The 20,585-nt window shown below is 38.4% G+C and overlaps 1 protein-coding gene across 2 annotated transcripts in view; it reads right to left on the bottom strand.

Moving 5' to 3' along the window:
- Positions 1–1,558: 1,558 nt before the first annotated feature.
- Positions 1,559–20,585, bottom strand: part of LOC128700995 (uncharacterized) — a 58,398-nt gene continuing 39,371 nt past the window's right edge. For both annotated transcript variants that reach the window (XM_070080253.1, XM_053794541.2), the window contains exons 5-8: positions 18,451–18,643; positions 14,135–14,298; positions 4,602–4,791; positions 1,559–1,681 (exon numbers count right to left, since the gene is read on the bottom strand). In XM_070080253.1, coding sequence (XP_069936354.1) covers positions 1,596–1,681; positions 4,602–4,791; positions 14,135–14,298; positions 18,451–18,643 — 633 coding nt within the window. In that variant the 3' untranslated portion in view covers positions 1,559–1,595. The remainder of the gene's footprint in view (positions 1,682–4,601; positions 4,792–14,134; positions 14,299–18,450; positions 18,644–20,585) is intronic.

The raw sequence follows: 20,585 nt of genomic DNA, 5'->3' as shown, positions 1-20,585 counted from the left end.
GTCAGTGCGAGAGTACCTTGTGGGTTCAGCGTTTAGTTATGATTATAATAATCGTAGTGCAAGAGTAAAATTAAAATCTAATTTGATGCAACAGGTTAGTTTCAGTTCAAAAGTCTGAATGTGTGTTAAAATTGGACTTTCAATGATAGGACAATCATTTAAGATATGTTGAACAAACAGTGCGGCTTGGCAGTCCACGCGCAACAGTTTCAACACCTAACCGTGACTCATACGTGTCCAATACATAATCATGAGAGTGCAGTCTCCCAAATTCAACAATGCTGAGAAAAAGATCACTAGAATTGTAAATGTGGTTTGCCAAAACAATTTGTTGTGGTTCAGTGTGGACCAACATTGCTGCCTGCACTGAAAAAATGGTCAGGGTATGAAATAACCCTATGGGAAATTTGAGAGGTCCTGAATAGCTGATTGGCTAAGTCTGCATGTTGCATGTCCAGGAACCCACAATATGCAACTTTGCCCTTACTAGAAATGTGTCATAACTAAAACTGTATACAAAGGTTAATGGGACGAGGGGAGAAATTTTATTTTTTTTATCCTACAAGCAATATAATAAAGTAACGGCCCTACCTTTATCGCAGACTCCCTCTTTGAATTTTTGACGGCAACGGATTTATTACACAAACTCTGATACAGTGGAACCTTGGTATGTGACCTTAATTCATTCCAGAAGGGTGTTCGAGTGCTGCTCCGTTTGCGTATCGAGCAGGTTCTTCCCAACCAATTTTGTTTGGTTAGCTGTTATCACTAATTGTCATAAAATAATTTATAATGGAGTTCTGGCAGGCCGTATTTGTTTGGTCGAGTGCTGAGCTTTGTTCAAGTAGGGAGCTGGTCGTATACCAAGGTTCCACTGTATTTCCTTTAGCACTCGTCACAGCCCTTTCTAACTCTACCTCTGTTATCGTCTCTGACCTCAATAGTTTCTAATCAAAAAAGCACACCTTGCCCTGCAGCACTGTATGACCCTTATGGGTTTACTGATTGGTTTTAGAGTAATAATACAATAACAGAAACATTCATGTAATGCTGAGTAACTTCATCATGGGGAATATCTTTTGACCAGAAGCTTCATTAACCCATTCCCCAGGTTTAGTGCTTTCCCATGTATATAACTCCTTTTTATGGTTGCACCTCCCTAGGTTGGTCTATTGTGACTTGCTAAATCGTAATAACAAGATTGCAAATGAACCATGGAAAGGGTGGGGTTTAAATCTGTGGACTCACTTGCCATGGGTTCAAACTCTACCTGTTCTGACCCCTCAAGGAAGGTTCCTTGATGTTGGTGAGGGGCTCTTGATTTAGGGAATTGGATCTGTGCTCCAGTTCCCCAAATTAAGCCTGAATGCCTTCCACATCCCCCCCCCAGGTGCTGTATAATCCTCCGGGTTTAGCGCTTCCCCCTTGATTGTAATAATAATAATAATAATACCTGTTCTGTGGTCAGTCTACTAGGTTCTCAAGAGTAATGTTTTATACTGATTCATTACATGCTTTCATTAATCAAAAAATAAACAGGAATTTTAACGATCCAACATATAAATAATAGTTTAATGTTGCTATGGAAAGAATCGTCAACATCTTGCAATGGCCTTGTGTGCTATCCACCGGCATGGAAACTCAGGAATAGCTGGAACTGCCGAGATGTCTAAGGATGTTCCTGAAAGATGAAACATCAGTTAAAATTTACAATTCGCAAGAAATTTTCAACCTGAATACAGTGGACCCCCGGTTAACGATATTTTTTCACTCCAGAAGTATGTTCAGGTGCCAGTACTGACCGAATTTGTACCCATAAGGAATATTGTGAAGTAGATTAGTCCATTTCAGACCCCCAAACATACACGTACAAACGCACTTACATAAATACACTTACATAATTGGTCGCATTCGGAGGTGATCGTTATGCGGGGGTCCACTGTAGTAGTACGTCACTGATGTCAGCTATAGTCTGTATACCTTATACATGTACTTATAGAAATAAAGATGCATTATTATTATATTATACCTAATCTAGTCTTAATTACATGATACAATACTTTACAATAACTAACATACCTTAACCTAATATTAACTAAACAATACGATACCTTAACTTACAATACCTAACCTGACTTAACTTACATAATTGGTCGCATTCGGAGGTGATCGTTATGCGGGGGTCCACTGTATTTTCTAAATAAACTCTTGTCAATGTTAAATAAGCAGACTCGTAATTTAGTTGATATAATTTCCCATGTACCATATTTTATGGCATGAAGGCTGCCGTGGGACTCTTGATGTAGGGCCCCCTGAAGGAAGGTTCCTTGATGCTGGTGAGGGGTTCTTGACCTAGGGAATTGGATCTGTGCTCCAGTTTCCTGAACTGAGCCTGAATGCCTTCCATCCCCCCCCCACAGGTGCTGTATAATCCCTATGGGTTTAGCACACTCACTTCCATGATTATAATTATAATAAATCTTGATGTAGGGAATTGGATTTATGCTCTAATTCTTTGAATTAAGCCTGAACACCTTCCATCCTCTCCCCAACAGGCGCTGTATAATCTGTACAGGTTTAGCATTCCATCCCCTCAAGGAAGGTTCCTTGATGTTGGTGAGGGGCTCTTGATTTAGGGAATTGGATCTGTGCTCCAGTTCCCCGAATTAAGCCTGAATGCCTTCCACATCCCCCCTCCCAGGCGCTGTATAGTCCTCCAGGTTTAGCGCTTCCCCCTTGATTATAATAATAATAATTAGCATTCAATGATGATAATGTATAAAAATACAGCCTCCCCTCACTTAACGACAGAGTTTCGTTCTTAAAACCACGTCAGTATAAAAATTTGTTACTAAGCAAGGAGCATACTATAATGGTAGTGGGTTTGTGTCAACCATCTTTGGTATTGTTTTAATGTCATCTTCGCACCATTTATAACATAGTATATGTATTTTTAAATGTTTATACAGCAGTGTATTGTATAGAATAGAGAAAATCAGCTCTAGAACATAAGAAAGGAGGAACACTGCAACAGGCCTGCCGGCCCACACTAGGCAAGTCCTTCACAAATCCAACCCATTAACAGAACAAATGCTGAAATTAAGACACATGTGCAACATCTGGGTATCTTTATCTTGTCGGTATTGTATACCATTCTTGTACAGAACAAATGCTACCCAAGCAATAAGCTCAGGTGCAAACCCCACTCAAATTCAACCCCTCTCACTCTTGTATTTATCCAACCTAAATTTGAAACTACCTAAGGTTTTAGCCTCAATAACCCAACTAGGGAGACTATTCCACTCATCAACTACCCTATTTCCAAACCAATACTTTCCTATATCCTTTCTAAATCTAAACTTGTCTAATTTGAATCCATTACTGAGGGTTCTCTCTTGGAGAGATATCCTCAAGACCTTATTTATATCTCCTTTATTAACCCTTAAACGGTCCAAACAGATCGACGTTCAAATCCGTAGTGCTCCAAAAGTATATCTACGTTTTTTTTTTTTTTTTACACATTTTCAATCTTTTTGATTATAATAATAATAATACATATTTTCAAATATAACAAAAAAAAAAATGTAAATCGAAGTTTTTTACAAGTTTTCAAATGTAAAAAAAAAAAAAGATTACATTTTTTTACATACTTTCAAATGTTGAAAAAATCGTATATATACGTTTGGACCATTTAAGGGTTAATACCCATAATATACATTGTTTTGGTATGCATACTGGTCAGAGAGCCCGTCGTGTGTAAGTCTGAGTCATCGATAAACGAGTACATTGCTAAGTGAGGAGAGGCTGTATTGTGGTATCGAGGATATTGTTTTTTCTTTTCTTCCCCTAAAAATCTTAAAAAAATTACCCAGCAACTTGGAAGCCAAAAAAGCTACTCACAGGCCTTGACCTAAGCCTAGTGCCTCACTCTCCAGGTATTCATGTAATTTGGTCATTTGGTTACTGCTATAGCGGTAAGAGTTGTAAGTATCCTATAGAAACTGAGTGACGTTTATATTTCCAGGGGCAGCGCTGAATGACCCTAGTGGGTTTAGCACTTCATTTTTATCATAATAACAATAATATATTTATTTCCTGGTAGAGCTAAGTCATTCAGCTTTAACCTTTAAACTGTCCAAATGTAGATCTGCGTTTGCACCGCTAGCGCTCCAAACGTTGATCTGCTTTTATTTTATATTTGAAAGCATGTAAAATAAAACGTAGATCTATGTTCGGAGTGCTAGCGGTGCAAATGTAGATCTACGTTTGGACAGTTTAAGGGTTAAAAAAAAAATATCTGTTATAGTTTCATGTACTGGCAACCACTCGAATATTTTGTCACCCACATACTTGTCCAACATGAGTGAGAGGGGTTAGATCTCAGTGGGAGTTGCATGTAATTTAACAGGGCTATCAAAAATTATTCCTTGGGTAACAGAAAATGGGTTGGGCAAATAATTTTGTTAGTGCATTTGGGTCTGAGAAAGACTTGCCTAATACGGGCCAGTAGGCCTGCTGCAGTATTCCTCCTCCTTATACCAACAAACACTCAAGTGATGTCAAGTCTTCACACAATTTCCTATTGCAGAAGATGTACTAACCTTCTGAGAAAGATTCTTGGAGATCAAAGCTACTTAGCGACACACTATCAAGGTACGAGTTCTTGCGATGAAAAAAGACAGTTTCCCAGGTATTACGGTGTATCATCCACAAGGCGATGCCGCACTCTTCGTTGAAGAGCTTCAGAACATTCCCTTTACCCTCGCGGATAGTGCCGTTGACCTCAAATGTCTGCAAGAGAACACACCATATTGTTTTATCTTAATGTGAATAGAGTAAGTCAATAGAAAGAGGAGTGACTAAAAAAATGTAGGAGTGTTCAGCAGAAGTTTGTGGTTACAGGAAAGTGGGTGCGGGAGGGAAGAAGAGCGATTGCTGGAATGATGATGTAAATAGAGTAGTAAGGGAGAAAAAGTTAGCATATGAGAAGTTCTTACAAAGTAAAATTGATTCAAGGAGGGAGGAGTAGATGGAGAGAAAAAGAGAGAGGTTAAGAGAGTGGTGAAGCAATGTAAAAAGAGAGCAAATGAGAGAGTGGGTGTGATGTTATCAACAAATTTTGTTGAAAATAAGACAAAGTTTTGGAGTGAGCCTAGGGAACAAATGGATTTGACAGTTAAAACAGGAGAGGAGAGTTATTAAGTCGAGAGTTGGAGGCATTGGGAGGATGGAGGGAATATTTTGAGGAACTGTCAAATGTTGATGAAGATAGGAAAGCTGTGATTTCGTGTATAGGGCAAGGAGGAATAACATCTTGTAGGAGTGAGGAAGAGCCAGTTGTGAGTGTGGTTAAAGTGTGTGAGGCAGTGGGTAGAATAAAAGGGGGTAAGGCAGCCAGGATTGATGGGATAAAGATAGAAATGTTAAAAGCAGGTGGGGATATAGTTTTGGAGTGGTTAGTGCAATTATTTAATAAATGTATGGAAGAGGGTAAGGTACCTAGGGATTGGTAGAGAGCATGCATAGTTCCTTTGTAGAAAGGCAAAGGTGACAAAAGAAAGTGTAAAAATTATAGGGGAATAAGTCTGTTAAGTATACCTGGTAAAGTGTATGGTAGAATTATTATTGAAAGAATTAAGAGTAAGATGGAGAGTAGGATAGGAGAAGAGTAAGTGGTGTGTAGACCAAGTGTTTACAGTGAAACATATAGGAGAACAGTATTTAGATAAGGATAAAGAGATTTTTGTGGCATGGATTTGGAAAGTCATATGATAGCGTGGATAGGGGGACAATGTGGCAGATGTTGCAAATGTATGGAATAAGAAGTAAGTTACTGAAAGCAGTGAAAGAGTTTTTACAAGGATAGTGAGGTTCAGGTTAGAGTATGTAGGAGAGAGGGAGATTATTTCCCAGTAAAAGTAGGCCTTAGACAAGGATGTGTGATGTCACCGTGGTTGTTTAATATATTTATAGATGGGGTTGTAAGAGAAGTAAATGTGAGGGTCTTGGCAAGAGGTGTGGAGTTAAAAGATAAAGAATATAACACAAATGGGAGTTATCACAGTTGCTGTTTGCTGATGACACTACTTTTGGGAGATTCTGAAGAGAAGTTGCAGAGGTTGGTGGATGAGTTTGGTAGGGTGTGTAAAAGAAGGAAATTAAAAATGAATATATGAAAAAGTAAGGTGACGAGGATAAAAAAAAGTAGGAAACGAAAGACTGGATATCAGACTGGAGGGAGAGAGTATGGAGGAGGTGAATGTATTCAGATATTTGAGAGTGGACATGTCAGCAGATAGGTCTGTGAAAAATTAGGTGAATCATAGAATTGACAAGGGGTAAAAGGTGAATGGTGCACTGAGGAGTCTGTAGAGACAAAGAACTTTATCCATGAAAGCAAAGAGGGGAATGTATGAGAGTATAGTTATACCAACGCTCTTGTATGGATGTGAAGCATGAGTGGTGAATGTTGCGACAAGGAGGCTGGAGGCAGTGGAGATGTCATGTTTGAAGGCAATGTGTGGAGTGAATATAATGCACAGAATCCGTAGTTTTAAGATTAGGAGGTGCAGGATTACCATAACTATTATTCAGAGGGCTGAGGAAGGGCTGTTGAGGTGGTTCGGACATGCAGAGAGGATGGAATGAAATAGAATGACTTCAAGAGTATAAATCTGTAGCGGAGGGAAGGCAGGGTAGGGGATTGGCGTAGAAAAGGTTGGAGGGAGGGGGGGGGGGGTAAAGGAGGTTTTGTGTGCTTAAACTTCCAGCAGGCATGAGTGAACATGTTAGATAGGAGCAAATGGTGACAAATGGTTTTTAGGACTTGACATGCTGTTGGAATGTGAGCAAAGTAACATTTATGAAGGGATTCAGGGAAACCGGCAGGCCGGACTTGAGTCCTGGAGATGGGAAGTACAGTGTCTGCACTCTGAAGGAAGGGTGTTAATGTTGCAGTTTTATAACTGTGGTGTAAGCATGCCTCTGGCAAGACAGTGATGGAGTGAATGATGGTGAGAGTTTTTCTTTTTTGGGCCACCCTGCCTTGGTGGGCCACCCTGCCTTGGTGGTCCACCCTGCCTTGGTGGGAGATGGCTCATGTGTTAATAAAAAATAATAATATGATGCACTCCAATGACTGTGACATGTGGAATGGAATAATTCAAATAGGTCAGACCAGAGTTGTATTAGTGAGAGAGAAAGACAAACGAAGGTGACAGTATGTCACCTTGTCAATAAGTTGCATACAGCCTATTGCGGAGAAGCCTTTACAGACAACACTTTATGATCAGCAACTAATAGCATGTAATTTTCCCCTACCTCGCCGGCCATTTCTAACGATGGCAGAGTGAACGAAATGAAGAAATCTTTCACCAGCACTAACATTCTAGCTACTTTTCCAAAAGGGAGACAAGTAGAGAGGTGCAACACTAATCCAGCTGACATAAGAAATACTGAGTTTAACTGGATATGGATTGGGAAGGACAAAGCTATTGTCTTTTGTGAGCTGTGTTTGATCAGTCATGAAAGAAAAAAAGAAATAAGAGTGAAATACGAGTGGTCCATCACATACGGTTGACCATTAACTCCTTGAGGGTTCGTCCCGTAGTTCTATGACTCTGAAGCCAGGGTCCATGCCGTAGTACTATGCCGTGAGCTCAGCTCACTCAGATAAGCTGTGAGCGGTAAATTTGAGCCTAGATATGAGAGAATGCATCTATGTGGTAAGTGTGCACCATATAAAACAAATCCTGCAGCATACAGTGCATTATGAGAATAAAAACTGTGACCGTGTTTTTGGATTAAAACAGCAAATTTGCAGAGTATTTTTGTATGGTTTTTACAGCTGTATTTGCGGTTTTTTGGTCTTAACCCTTTGACTGTCGCAACCCCCAATCCTGAGGTGTCTCCTGGTGTCGCAAAATTTAAAAAAAAAAAATTATTTTTTCTTATGAAATGATAGAGAATCTTTTCCCGATTGTAATGACACCAAAAAAACGAAATTTGATGGAAAACTGATGGAATTACACTCTCGCAAAGCTAGCGACCTTGGCACTGTTTACAAATCGGCGATTTCACCCAATTTGAGCCCTATTTTCGGCTAATTCCATTGTTCCAGTCGATCAAACTCATAGCTATTTCTTTAGAACTCCATTTTTTCTATCGATTGAGTACAAGAAACTGCCCATTTACCGATTTCAACTACCTAATAATGTGGTCAGAAATTTGCAATTAGGCCAATTTCACGAAAACTAAAAAATATGACAATTTCAAAATAAGGTCCAGAATGAACAATGCAGACATTCCTGGCTCTAAAATAACATTTTCTTTGTTCATCAGTCATGTCTCCAGGCTCCTCTGATATTACTCTTGCTTTCTATTTTGAATTTTTATTCAAACAAAAAATAGAAGACTTACTATTATGCAGACTACTGCAATACTGTAATAATTGTATAAATAACATCAACCCATTGATGGCTGCATATTAGAATGGCTAGTTGGACATTTATTGGACAATGGCATCATTTGTTTACTTTTGAACATTGGCAAAAATCAAACATTTCCCCTACTTTGAGCTCCATTTCTAGGTTCTTTTTATAGTAAAATCAATCAAAATCACCCTATTTCTATAATATGTTTTCCATTCTATCAAATGAGACCAAGAAAACGAGAATACAACCATAAATACTATACGAAAATAGACCACAAAGTCGGCATTTTAATTAAAGAAAACGGTCGGAGTTTTTTTTTTCCCATTATGCACTGCATGCTCCAGGATTTTTTTTATATGGTGCACACTGACCACACAGACCCATTCTCTCACATGTGGGCCTACCAGCTTTTTCCTGCTTGATTTGAAGCCGCTAGAATTTATGAGTATATATACGTCAAACACGGTACCTCGTAAGACGTATATATACGGCCGCGACAGTCAAAGGGTTAATTGATAGAATGAAATATATATTACAGACACAGAGATGATTTTGATTAGTTTTAGTACTGAAAATAGCTTGAAATTGAGCTCAAAGCAGTGGAAATGTTTGATTTTTGCTGATGTTCAATACACATCCAATACGTGTCAACTGATGGGTTTAATATACATTTATCAATACACTGATATTATTTATACAATTATTACAATATTGCATAACTGCAAATCTTCTGTTTTTTTTTTTTGGTGTGAATAAATTTTTTTATGTGAATAAAAAAAATCAAAATGAAATTCATGTGCAAAGCCTGAAAACGTAACTAATAAACATCGGAAATGTTATTTTAGTGCCAGGAATGTCTGCATTGTTTATTCTAGGCCCAAGTTTGAAACTGGAATATATTGAAATTTGTGTGAAATTGGCCAAATTACCAATTACTGATCACTTTATTGGGTAGTTGAAATAGTTGATTGGGCAGTTTCTTGTGCTCAGTCAATAATACAGAAGTGATACAAATGAAATAGCTAAGAATTTGGTCGACTGGAATAATGTAATTGGCGTAAAATAAGACTCAAAGTGGGCAAAATTGCCGATGCATAAATATCACTGATGCAGCAAAATTCGTGATAGCGTAATTTTGTCAATTTCCCATCAAATTTCAAATTTTTTGTTTTATTACCTTCAGAAAAAGATTCTCTACCATTTCATAATAAAAAAAACATAATTTTTTTTTTAAATTCTTGGACCTTATGGACAAGTTTTAGATCAAGGGTCAGGACCCTGAAAGGGTTAATACGGAAGTTACATTCTCGAAAATGGCGTGCAAACAAAAATCATGTAAAATGAGCTGAAGAATATATGAGAAAATAAGGTTAGGTTTCTTATACCCAGAAAATAGCCCAACGAATTTGAGTTTCACGTCTCAAAACTGTAAAAAGTAATAATAATAATGTAATGGTAGGTGGATGCAGTGATGAGTTATCTTAAATATAACACTTATAGCTACAAAAATTACATAAATATTTCTTACCTATGGACAACTTAATTAAACTTAGCATTCAAATAATCTAACTTCAGCTATTCAATATCACGTGCAGTCAAGTGCCAGAGGAACTAGTAGCATTCAACTAGTAGCATTCAACTCATCGTAGCATTCAACTAGTAGCATTCAACTAGTAGCATTCAACTAGTAGCATTCAACTAGTAGCATTCGACTAGTAACATTCGACTAGTAGCATTCGACTAGTAGCATTCAACTCATAGTAGCATTCAACTAGTAATGGGAGAGAGTGAGTCAGCAAGAACACAGAGCTATGAAATACACCTTCAGTCACCAGTCTTGGATCCAGAGGTGACCTCTAATGATATGTCTACTGGCCAGAAAACCACAAGATTTGCCAATATGTATAGTGCAATTTCTTATAAATGCAATTGAAAAAGTGTATCTAAGATTAATTAGCTCATCAAAAAGCCTTCATAGTGTGTATTATTCAATTTCCGACACGCTTTAACATTTGCATTTATGTAAAGCTGCCCTATATAAAGTAGCTATGTGACTAGACTGCAACTCCAGGCTCCAGTTTTAGTCTGTCAAAAATGCTCTTGATAAGCAGGGGCTTTTCAAACTGTATGAAATAAATGTCATAATTATGTAATACAGGTACAACATCGATTTACCGGACACTCATGGTCCAGAACCTCTTATAATCCATACAAATCTACGAGCAGGAACTTGAAATTTCTGTGGCAGTGTATTTACCACCAAGCTGTATGTCACTTATGCAACCCCAAGACCAAGGAATACTGCGCTCTCTAAAGGTGGAAAAATCAGTAATCCGGAAAGGCTCTGGAACCAAAGGTTCCGGAAAATCGATGTTGTACCTGAAATAATGTACATTCTGAAAATAATTTTTTATTTGGTTGTTGTATTACAAATCCACAATGTAAGTAACTCTTAATTTTTTAATTTGCTCAAGAATGCTATTGTTCCTTGTATTAATGTGAAGGGCCATCCACAGGCTGCTGAGGTTATACAAAGCACCTATAGTCCTACAGGAACCTATAGGAAGCATTAGTTCTTAGGTCTTAGTTCTTAGGTCACAGTTCTTAAGTCAGGTCATAGTTCTCAGTCAGGTCATACCTGGAGAGGTTATAGTTCTAAGTAGGTCACAGTTCTTAGTCAGGTCATAGTTCTTAGTCAGGTCATAGATCTAAATAGGTCATAGTTCTTAGTCATAGTTCTTAGGTCAGAGTTCTTAGTGGGTCATAGCTCTTACATCACACACCTGTATCCAGGGCCGGATTAAGAAGTCTACGGGCCCTAGGCTATTCAGATTGGCGGGGCCCCTTTGAGTTACGGGTAAGCGAAGCGACCCCTTCCAGCTTGGAGGTGGGGAGGGGGTCGGTGTGAGCCTGTTTAACCCTTTGAGGGTTTTCGTTGTACGTCTTACGCGTAGGGGTTTTTGACGTACTAGTACTCATAAATTCTAGCGGCCTCAAATCTAGTGGGAGAAAGCTGGTAGGCCTTCATATGAAAGAATGGGTCTATGTGGTCAGTGTGCACAGTCTAAAAAAAATCCTGCAGCACACAGTGCATAATGAGAAAAAAAAAACTTTGACCATTTTTTTTTAATAAATCAGCGACTTTGCAGTGTATTTTCGTATGGTATTTATCGTTGTATTCTAGTTTTCTTGGTCTCATTTTATAGAATGGAAGACATGTTACAGAAATTGAGATGATTTTGACTGGTTTTACAAAGAAAGGTGCCTTGAAATTGAGCTCAAAGTAGCAGAAATGTTCGATTTTTACCAAACTTCAAAAGTAAACAAATCGTGCCAAGCGTGCAATACACGTCAACTGGTGAGTCTAATATTCTTTCACAAGTGCACCAATAATATTTATACCATTTTTTACACTAATGCAGTAGTCTGCATAACAGTAAATCTTATATTTTTTGTGAAAATAAAAATTCAAAGTGGAAAGCAAAAGAATATAAGAGGGGCCTTGAGACATGACTAATGACTAAAGGAAATGTCATTTTAGTGCCAGGAATGTCTTTCTTGTTTATTCTGGACCCTATTCGGAAATTGGCATCTTTTGAAATTTGTGTGAAATTGGCAAAATTGCTAAATTCTGACCACTGTACTGGATAGTTGGATTTCATAAATGAGTGGTTTCTTGCACCCATTCGATAGAAAAAATGGAGTTCTAGCGAAATATTCATGTTTTTTGTCGACTAGTACAGTGAAATTGGCCGAAAATGGGGCTCAAAGTGGGCAAAATCGCCGATGCGTAAACATCGCCGAGACCGCTAACTTTGCGAGAGCATAATTCCGTAAGTTTTCTATCAAATTTCAAACTTTTGGTGTCTTTATGATCGGGAAAAGATTCTCTATCTTTTCATAAGAGAAAATAATTTTTTTTTTTTAAATTTGGCCGACCCTGAGAACGAGTTTCGGAGAGGGCCTGTCGACCCTCAAAGGGTTAAGATTTAATTAAATACATTCTGGCTATTTAGATTAAATTTAATAGGGAAAGTACATCAAGACAACCAAAACCATTTACCAACAGCATTATAACTATCTTGTTAAATCATGCATTTTAAAGAGAATAAACTCAAGACAGCATAGTATTACTAGATTAGGCTATTAAAGTAGTGACATCATGTACCTATTATATTCAGCATAACCACTACAGCACTATTATTCCCTTTATAAATCACTGACCATTATTGTTATCATTGCATCATGCATAAGACTATCAAATCATATAAACTACTGAAAATTGGAGAGGAATCTCCCATGCTCACCCATTAGCGGGAAAACACAGCTGTTCTGATGTAAACAAAGGCGTGTTGAGTGTTGCCATCTATGGTTAGGTTTATTTATTTTTATTTTATTTTATTTCATTATTTATTTTTGTTTTGATTAATTTTTAAAAATCAATTTTACTCTCCAAACACTTGAACTTTTTAGGTAGGGACCCCTTTGCACTTGCACCATGTGCGCAGTCTTGGATGAGCCCCTGAACCCCTTGGACCGCGGGGCCCCCAAATGCGCGGGGCCCTAGGCAAATGCCTAGTTTGCCTATGTGGTAATCCGGCCCTCCCTGTATCTGGGGGATGTCTTATATACCACAAACTAAGATTCTATCAAATTAGGAGCTTTTACCAAAATGTGTGTCCTATTTTTCTGATCAAATATAACATGGCAGCCCCAGTTGTTTGACTGCATACACAGAGGACAAAGTTACCACAGGTCTCCGGTACGGGTACCTGCTGCCCCTGTTCACCTAGCAGTAAGTAGGTATCTGGGTGTTAGCCAACTGTTATGGGTAGTATACCTCAGACAGGGCTGGGCTCGGAAATGAACCAAGGTAGGATAACAGCTCTTAGGCTATAAAATTGATTTGTGTAAAAAAAAAATCACTATTGTTCCCATCACCCACATAAATAAAAGCAGGGACAGAATTAGGTTCATTATTTCAGCATGATACAATGTATATACAGGATGGGTAATATTTAGGTGTGCATGCAGAAAGCCCCTTAGTATGCACAGCATTTCAGGCAGACTTATGCCTATCTTAAGACTAATATGGCAATAACTAATTGAATGCTAATATATACAGTCTCTAGGTATAGTTGTAACAATAAATTTAGGAATCACAATGAACTCGAGAGAATTGAACACATTAATATATGCTATATTCAGCATTAATGACGAGCACCGTAGGTTCTGAATTCCGAACACCTGAGTAATGGACAATTGTCAGGAAATATTAGTGTTCTAAAGAAGCCTGTCTTGCAGACAATGTTTTGGCAATAAAATACCTAAATGTCGTACAGCTATATCTTGAGTTAAATTGTTTTAAGGATTATGGGTTGGTTTATGATTATAGGAAATGAGTATTCTAGCATATTAACATGAGCAAAGTAACATTTATGAAGGGATTCAGGGAAACCGGCAGGCCGGACTTGAGTCCTGGAGATGGGAAGTACAGTGCCTGCACTCTGAAGGAGGGGTGTTAATGTTGCAGTTTAAAAACTGTAGTGTAAAGCACCCTTCTGGCAAGACAGTGATGGAGTGAATGATGGTGAAAGTTTTTCTTTTTCGGGCCACCCTGCCTTGGTGGGAATCGGCCGGTGTGATAATAAAAAAAAATAACATATTTTGAACAGAGGAACCAAAAACAAAAAAAAAATCACCTTGTAGCTGTGTCTATAGTCTAGTAGTCCAGGAGGTCTGCTTAAAGAGGGGAATTCGTCGGCACTGAGCAGCTCCCTGCTGACACCCCCGGCGTTACTGGCACTGTCATCAGCTGACACATCATCAGTGGTCATGACACCAATATGTGCATTGATGCCACTAACTGAAAAAAAATTCCTGTTCACTGTTCTGAAGCTTCTATATATAAAATATATGCATGACTGTAATATACGTGTTTTTGTTGGCTTTCAACCAAGCCGTTGTTCCAACCACTAGTGACAATCACTGGTGGGTGGAACATAATGAACAATGGTTCAATTTGAAGCCAACGAATATGTGAAACACTGAAAAGAAGGTTCAGTATATGCAGGGGCCCTCCCGTATGTGACCTTCTTAAGCACATACACAGCCTCTTCTTGCCACAACGGAGCTGCGTTCCTAAGACCACGTCAGTAAACAAATTCGTTGCTAAGCGAGGAGCATACTATGATGGTAGTGGGTTTGTGTCAACCATTTTTTATATTGTTTTAATGTCACCTTTGCACCATTTATAACATTTATAGTTTTTTTTTAAATGTATATACAGTAGTGTACTGTACTATATTGTAATAAACAGAATAGAGAAAAATCAGCTCTAACATACATTACTTAGGTATGTATACTGGTCAGAGGGCCCGTCATAAGTCCAAGTCATCGATAAACAAATACATCGCTAAGTGAGGAGACTCTGTATTGAAAAATAACGCAACTTATTCTCCACGGGAAAAATGCTCGGTGCAATTATTATCATGTGAAGCAAAAAACTTATTAATTCCTATACAACACCTGGGAAAAACTAGGCAATCAGGTTTGGCCCAAGGAATGGAACAGTATATGTAATGCTTAGATAAAGAACCCTTCACAAGTATGAAGGGTGCTTGATGTAACATAGCTTCTACATACAGGTGTTTACAGAAGCCTCAGATCATTGTACTTTTTCTTATGCAAAAAATCAGCAGCCAACACATTAGTCTTGTTGGAAAAATAGACACAAGTGCATGATAATGTAATCCTGTGTTGATTATGTTTTGCCCACACAGTCGGCTTTATCAAGTTACAAACAGATCTGTTTACTGTCCTAAAGAAGCCTATTTACAGACGAAATGTTTTGGCAATAAAATACCCAAATGTCGTACAGACATACCTCGAGTTTGTTTTAAGGATTACGGATTGGCTTATGGGCTCGATAAGCGTATGCTGTCAGTGGCCCTGAAACCCAACAGAAGAAGAAGAAGAAGGATTGGCTTATGATTACAGATTTGTATGTGACTTGAGGTACCCTTCTTCGGTGACTGGCCAGGAAATTCCCCAGACTTGATTCCCCATTGAGAACCCCTGGGCTGTGATAAAGGAAGATCTACTAGGGAAAGGGTGTCAGCCTGTTCCCATGGCTGGAGGCTGTCACCCATGAGTCATCGGGTAATGTACTCCATGTATAAATCAATTACTAGAAGGCTGAAGGATACCCTAAAGCACAATGGATGACCTATTTTGTGGTTGTGGTTTGAGATGAGGACTGGCATACAGGTGGTCCTCGACTTACGATGGGGTTACATTCTGACGACCCCATCGTAAGTCGAAAATATCGTGTCGAATATGAATACGATATGCTAAATAAATAACTGCTATCATTGAACAAGTAAATAAACAAATAATTACTGTAACTAAATACATACCAGTATTGAAAAGTAAAAAATGTATATAAGTTAGGGATTTGCCACCTTCATGCTGGGTAATTATCTTAAGTTTCATCTCAAAAGTACATAAATGCTTTTGCACCATTGTAAAGTCAAATATCATAAGTCAAAACCATTGTAAGTCAAGGAACGCCATATCCTAATGATGAACACCGTACGCTCTGAGTTCTGAACGCCTGAGTAACAAACAATTATTAGGAATGCATTATTGTATTAAAGAAGCCAGTTTTTCAGGCAAAATCTTTCAACAATAAAATACAAAAATGCTGTACAGACATACTTCGATAATAAGATACTCACTTTAGAGCACTAATTTAGCACTTTTCAATTATTAAAATAAATTTATTATTATAGTATTCTCATTCTTATTATTATTATTCTTCTTCTTTCTTTCAACATACCAGCCGTATCCCACCGAGGCGGGGTGGCCCAAAAGAAAAAACTAAAGTTTCTCTTTTTAAATTTAGTAATATATACAGGAGAAGGGGTTACTAGCCCCTTGCTCCCGGCATTTTAGTCGCCTCTTACAACACGCATGGCTTACGGAGGAAGAATTCTGTTCCACTTCCCCATGGAGGTAAGAGGAAATAAACAAGAACAAGAACTAGAAAGAAAATAGAAGAAAACCCAGAGGGGTGTGTGTGTGTATATATATGCTTGTACATGTATGTGTAGTGTGACCTAAATGCAAGAAGAAGTAGCAAGACATACCTGAAATCTTGCATGTTTATGAGACAGACAAAAGACACCAGCAATCCTACCATCATGTAAAACAATTACAGGCTTTCGTTGTACACTCACTTGGCAGGACGGTAGTACCTCCCTGGGTGGTTGCTGTTTACCAACCTACTACCTAGATTATTATTATTATATTCATGATTACTATTTTCAGCCCTTGCATTCTTCTTAACCCTCTCAGGGTCCGTGCCATAGATCTACGGCTTTACGTTCAGGGTCCAAACTGTAGATCTACACCATGAGCTCAGCTCACTCTGATAAGCTGTGAGTGGTAAATTTGGGTCTAGATATGAGAGAATATATCTATGTGGTATGTGTGCACCACATAAAACAAATCCTGCAGCACACAGTATATAATGAGAGAAAAAAACTGAGACCATGATTTTCGATTAAAACAGCGACTTTGCAGTGCTTTTTCGTATGCTTTTTATAGTTGTATTTATGATTTCTTGGTCTCATTTGATAGAATGGAAGACATTTTACAGAAATAGAGACGGTTTTGATTGGTTTTAGCACTGGAAATGGCTTGAAACTGAGCTCAAAATAGCGAAAATGTTAAATTTTTGCCGATTTTCAAGAGTAAACAAACGACCTCACACGTCTAATACACGTCAGCTGGTGGGTCTAATATACATTCACAAATGTGGTGATGATATTTATACAATTATTACAATATTGCATAACAGTAAATCTTCTATTTTTTGGTTTGAATAAAAATTCATTATGTGAATAAAAAATCAAAATGGAATTCATTTGTAAAGCCTCAAATTGTAACTAATGAACATAGGAAATGTTAGTTTAGTGCCAGGAATACCTGCATCGTTTATTCTGGACCCTATTTTGAAATTGGAATATTTTGAACTTTGTGTTAAATTGGCCAAATTACCAATTTCCCATCACTTTATTTTGTAGTTGAAACAGTTGAGGTGGCGATTTCTTGTGCTCAATCGATAGAACAGAAGTAATACTAGTGAAATTGCTAAGAATTTGGTCAACTGGAATAACGTAATTGGCCTAAAATGGGAGTCAAAGTCGGCAAAATCGCCGATTCATAAATATCGCTGACACATCAAAATTCGCGAACATAATTTTGTCAATTTTCCATCAAATTTCGTACTTTTTATTTCATTACCTTCAGAAAAAGATTCTCTACCATTTCATAAGAAAAAATAAATTTTTTTTTTTTAAAATTCTTGGACCCTGGTGCGCACTTTGAAATTTGGCCTCTGGACCCTGAAAGGGTTAAGATACTTTTTGTCAATATAAAAAACATTATTTTTACTCTTCCATTTTTTAGACCTAGTTCACTGTAAATAAGTTTTTAGGCTTTTATATTCACTGGTGAGTAGGAAAAAATGCTGTGATTTGCTTTAAGGCAATATTCACTTTACAGTGGCAGTCTGAAACCTAACCTAGCCAGGTACCTCTGATATACCTTCGATGAGTTTTGAGAGTCTTTCTACTCCTGGAGCCTGACCATGGGGCCAGGATTATCTGGTGCTATCCTGGTCAACCAGGCTTTTGTTGGTGGTGGTCTGAAGCCCCCACATATCCCTCACAGCCTGAGGGATATGTGGGGGCAGTAGGTTTGCAATGTGCTACATTGCAAACCTACTGTATACATACACAAATAACCCGCACATAAAAGAGAGAAGCTTACGACGACGTTTTGGTCCGACTTGGACCATTGACAAAGTCACACTGACAAAGTCAGTGTGACTTTGTCAATGGTCCAAGTCGGACCGAAACATCGTCGTAAGCTTCTCTCTTTTATGTGCGGGTTATTTGTGTATTGTTCCAGTCACGGTATTGTGCCTTTTTGTTATTTACTGTATACATACCCTGAGGTTTCTTGCCCTTCCATACGATGGTGGCGAACCAAGTGCAGTTGAAGTTGTCGTCATTAGCCTCGCACATCTCAGCGTCAAACTGGAGGGGGTCGTTTTCACTGAGGAATTCTTTGAGACTTCGCTTGCCTGCCGGTCGTTTTCCAAAAAGGTAGAATTTGGATCTCATGAAGAATACTCTCTGCTCCTGGTAAAAAAAAAAGGGAGAGTTTTTTAGGGAATTTAAAAATGAAGCATTTTGTTTTGAGGCGTATTTCTGTGTTGGGGCCTTGGGAGCTTTGGGGCCCACCTGGTATTATAGATGGACAAACCTGGTAAGTGAGATGGACCAACCTGGTATGTGAGATGGAAACATTTGGTACGTGAGATGGACCCACCTAGCACAGGTGCTCCTCGACTTACAGTGGTACGATTTACGATATTTCAACTTTACGATGATACAAAAGCAATTACATTGGAGATGAGACTTAAGATAATTACCCAGCGTGAAGGCTGCAAGTCCCTACCTTGTACTCATTTATTGAATTTTTAATATTGGTATTTAGTTACAGTAATTATTTGTTTATTTACTTATTTATCACTTTCATATTCGACTTACGCTATTTTCAATTTACGGTGGGTTTGTCGGTATGTGGCCCCATTATAAGTCGAAGACCACCTGTATTCACTTCTCAGGCTCCAGCAGAATCTATCTTACATCTCATACTTGATGTTAGTAACAACTAGCATCAGCTGGAAGTCTGAAGAAATCTATCTTACATCTCATACTTGATGTCAGTAACAACTAGCATCAGCTGGAAGTCTGAAGAAATCTGGCTGGTATTTGCAACAAAATAGCCATGAAGGGTAGAGGAAACTGTGAGCCTCTGGGGCCCGTAGCATAGAAGAATGCCGTTTAACAAAATTTTTTTACGAGATCCCTAGATAGGCTTTCAGTTAGGCTGGGAGCAACACCAGATGGTGAGCCAGTGAATAGGCCTAGTGATGGGAGTAGGCTTATGATACAAACTATATTTCTACAGTGAGGAATGCAGTTATTTGTATAATTTGTGTGACTGACATATAATACTGCTTATAGAAAACCCCTTAATATGCATCTTATGTGAGGAGGTGTCCTGTAGCTGGGTTGGTAGCACATTCATCTCAAACACTGAGGTCCATGGTTCGATCCCCGGTATGGGTGGAAACATTAGGACATATTTCCTTAAGATACCTGCTGTCCCTGTTCATCTAGCAGTAAGTAGGTACCTGGGTGTTAGTCACCTTACACCTGCTGTCCCTGTTTACCTAGCAGTAAGTAGGTACCTGGGTGTTAGTCACCTTACACCTGCTGTCCCTGTTTACCTAGGAGTAAGTGGGTACATGGGTGTTAGCCAACTGCTGTGGGTTGCATCCTGGGAACAAATTTGACCTAATTTGCCCAAAATGCTCTGCATAACAAGGGCTTTCTATATAGTATGTCACTGAAGTCAGCTAGGCCTGTATACCTTGTACATGTACTTGTAGAAATAAAGATTATTATTATTATTATTATTATTATTATTATTATTATGTCACAAGACTGGTTGTAAATCAGACACATACCAACCAAAACGTGGCAAGAAAAACAAGTCTGTATTTCTTCCCTGATGATTTAACACTCATGCATCTCCTTCTTCAGCATAAATGTCTGCTATTTTTTGAACAAGATGTCCTCCGATTGTAGATTATTATTGTATGCATTGCACTAAACCTTTGTGAGTGTCTGCGGTAATGCCTTTATCCTCATTACCCGTAAACCGAGTAAGTGACTGTGTGGAGACTTCTCTTCCATGACAGTAACATTGAGATTGTACCATCACAGTCTTAGTATACTGATTCACAGCAACACTGACTGACATGCTGCCATCCTCCGTGCCCGACCTGAAGAATTCGTATTTTTCATGCACAGTCGGACCCCCGTATCAGCGGGGGATACATTCCAAGGACCTGCTGTGGATAACGAAACCACAGATAGTAGTGAACCCTATATGTAAGTCCTATACATACCTATTATAAAGTTTAATTACAAATCATGCACAGTAAGTGCTGAATTATCACTTTTTCATTGATGGGAAGTTTCTTGGCTTCTCTTAGGCTTCGAAGAACTG

This window comes from Cherax quadricarinatus, unplaced genomic scaffold, assembly GCF_038502225.1.
Source record: "Cherax quadricarinatus isolate ZL_2023a unplaced genomic scaffold, ASM3850222v1 Contig253, whole genome shotgun sequence".
NCBI lineage: Eukaryota > Metazoa > Arthropoda > Malacostraca > Decapoda > Parastacidae > Cherax > Cherax quadricarinatus.
The sequence above is the reverse complement of the archived record's forward strand: the minus strand, read 5'-3'. Positions and strand labels throughout refer to the sequence as shown.